Genomic DNA, 2,063 nt, shown 5'->3' with positions numbered 1-2,063 from the left:
CAGGAGATGCAAAGGTCACATCCACAGCTTCCGTTCTGCACCCAACTCCCTCGCTGCGCTCCGCTCCTCACTGCCATCGATCTAGGGACGTGAGCAGGAGGCTGGGGTTGCACACGGAGTCCGGGAAAGGCCCAGGACAGCGGTGGGGGCTCAATGTGGGGACACCATTACGACCAGGGGCCGGGGTGGCAGGCAATCTCTGGGAAATCGGGAAGGGCCGGCAGGACAGCAGGAACGCTGTGTACCTCGCGGAGCACAGCCCCTCCCGCGTGAGCCGGCTCCAACCGGGCGGTCCCCACGGTGCGCACTGCGCCGAGAGCTGGGGGTGCGGCGCCCGGCCCGCCCGCTGCGCACAGCCGGGCCCGGACCGCGGGCCGGGTGCAAAGGGGGCGGGGCCTCCCCGGACTATAATGGGGACCGCGGCTCCCGGGCTCCACCGCGCCTTCCACCCACACGACTGACCCTTCGCCTCTCGCTTGGGAACTGCAGCCTCCCCCACCCCGGCTCGAAATGGACCCCAACTGCTCCTGCTCCCCAGGTAAGGGACGCCGGGCTCTGAGCTGAGGTGGACTCCTTCACGCAGTGCTCTCCTGGCCAGGCTAGGGGAGCATTCCCGTCCTGCCTACGAGCCTCCCAGAGCGGAGGGGACTGCGGCTCCAGGCGGAGCTGCTCCGCGGCACCCGGGTGGTCTGGGCAGGCAGGACGGGCGGAAGGCAGGGACGTCGCCTCCTCAGGCCTCCTGCGCGGGTCTGCAGCCTGGGCCCTTCCTTGCGCGTTGGAAACAGGAGGGGAGAGAAGACGGGGCTTCGCTTCCTCTGCCCTGGGTGGCAGAGGGCTCTGAGGGCTGGCGCCGCACAGAGGAGGGGGCACCGGAGAGTGACTGCCCGACTGCTGTGCCTTGTGCCTCTCACTCAGTGCTCACTGCCTGTCGCTGTCGTCCTTGCAGGTGGCTCCTGCAGCTGCCCTGGCTCCTGCACGTGCAAACAGTGCAAATGCGCGTCCTGCAAGAAGAGTGAGTGCGGGGCCTTCCCTGGGAATCTGGGGCCGTGGCTAAGGTTGGGAGGGAACCCAGAGCCGATTCTGAGTGTCATATTTCTGGAAACTGACCTTCCTTTTCCCTGTGGGCTATGTGACTCCGTCTCTGGGCTTTCTGCTCTGAACTCAGATGGGTCAGGAGAAACTTTTTCTCTTGAAACATGAAGCCCAAAGGCACTCCTTATTGTTCCAGGACAGAGCTGTGCCATCCTAAAAAAAACCTCTTCCAGGGCTGGGGGCAGAGCTTGTGCCGGGCCTGCAGTTGAGGCAGGAGGAGCCTGGTCAAGTCTGCTGTGACCTGTCCCTGTCCCCTTTCTTCCCCAGGCTGCTGCTCCTGCTGCCCCGTGGGCTGTGCCAAGTGTGCCCAGGGCTGCGTCTGCAGAGGGGCATCAGACAAGTGCAGCTGCTGTGCCTGATGGCGGGAAAGCCCAGCTCCCAGATGGAAATAGAGGGACGTGCACAAACCTGGATTTTTTTGTTTTTCATACAACCCTGACCTATTTGTTACATTCCTTTTTCTACGACGTATTTGAATGACAATAAACTCATCTAGACTATTCTGGCTCCCGGTGCCTAGTTTGGTGTTGGGTATGTGGCACTTGGTTCTAGCTGGGTTGTAGAGGGGAGAGGGGATGACAGAAGTGTGCATCTGGGTGCAAGGCGTCCTGCAGTCTTGCCTGGCTTCAGCTCTTTTGTGAGCTATGGCAGAGGGTTTATTCTGCCACCTTCTAGAGACAGTTAATTGGTTATCCCTGTCCCTTTTGAGTATCTCTGTCACACTCAGCAGCCACCTATGTTGCACCTACTGCATACACAGTTAGGCATGGGGTTCTTGGTGGTGAAGGGAACATGGAGCTCACAGACTGCTGGGGAGAGACAGATAATTATGGAACACGAAGAAGTCTCATGAAAAGGAAATACAGCTGCAACTGAGTTGTATCCGGGTGAGCCTGAGTGTGAGCCTGAGTGACGGGCCCTTTCCCCTGAGACTTGGGAGTTGCGTTCCTGCTGAGGGCGCAGCTTGGTGG

At 60.7% G+C, this 2,063-nt stretch overlaps 1 protein-coding gene across 1 annotated transcript; it reads left to right on the top strand.

The window, feature by feature from the left end:
- Positions 1–413: 413 nt before the first annotated feature.
- Positions 414–1,592, top strand: LOC123625300 (metallothionein-2-like). Its single transcript, XM_045533684.1, has 3 exons — positions 414–538; positions 947–1,012; positions 1,360–1,592. The coding sequence occupies exons 1-3, from the start codon at positions 511–513 to the stop codon at positions 1,449–1,451; spliced, it is 186 nt and encodes a 61-aa protein (XP_045389640.1). The 5' UTR covers positions 414–510; the 3' UTR covers positions 1,452–1,592.
- The last annotated feature ends 471 nt before the right edge of the window (positions 1,593–2,063 follow it).

This window comes from Lemur catta, chromosome 20 (genome assembly GCF_020740605.2).
Source record: "Lemur catta isolate mLemCat1 chromosome 20, mLemCat1.pri, whole genome shotgun sequence".
Lineage (NCBI taxonomy): Eukaryota > Metazoa > Chordata > Mammalia > Primates > Lemuridae > Lemur > Lemur catta.
The sequence above is the reverse complement of the archived record's forward strand: the minus strand, read 5'-3'. Positions and strand labels throughout refer to the sequence as shown.

Bases quoted from the DNA above. Each gene is read 5' to 3' on its own strand.
- LOC123625300 (XM_045533684.1), top strand. From the start codon at position 511: ATGGACCCCAACTGCTCCTGCTCCCCAG. The intron at 539-946 runs GTAAGGGACGCC...TCGTCCTTGCAG, and splicing joins CAACTGCTCCTGCTCCCCAG to GTGGCTCCTGCAGCTGCCCT. The intron at 1,013-1,359 runs GTGAGTGCGGGG...TTTCTTCCCCAG, and splicing joins ATGCGCGTCCTGCAAGAAGA to GCTGCTGCTCCTGCTGCCCC.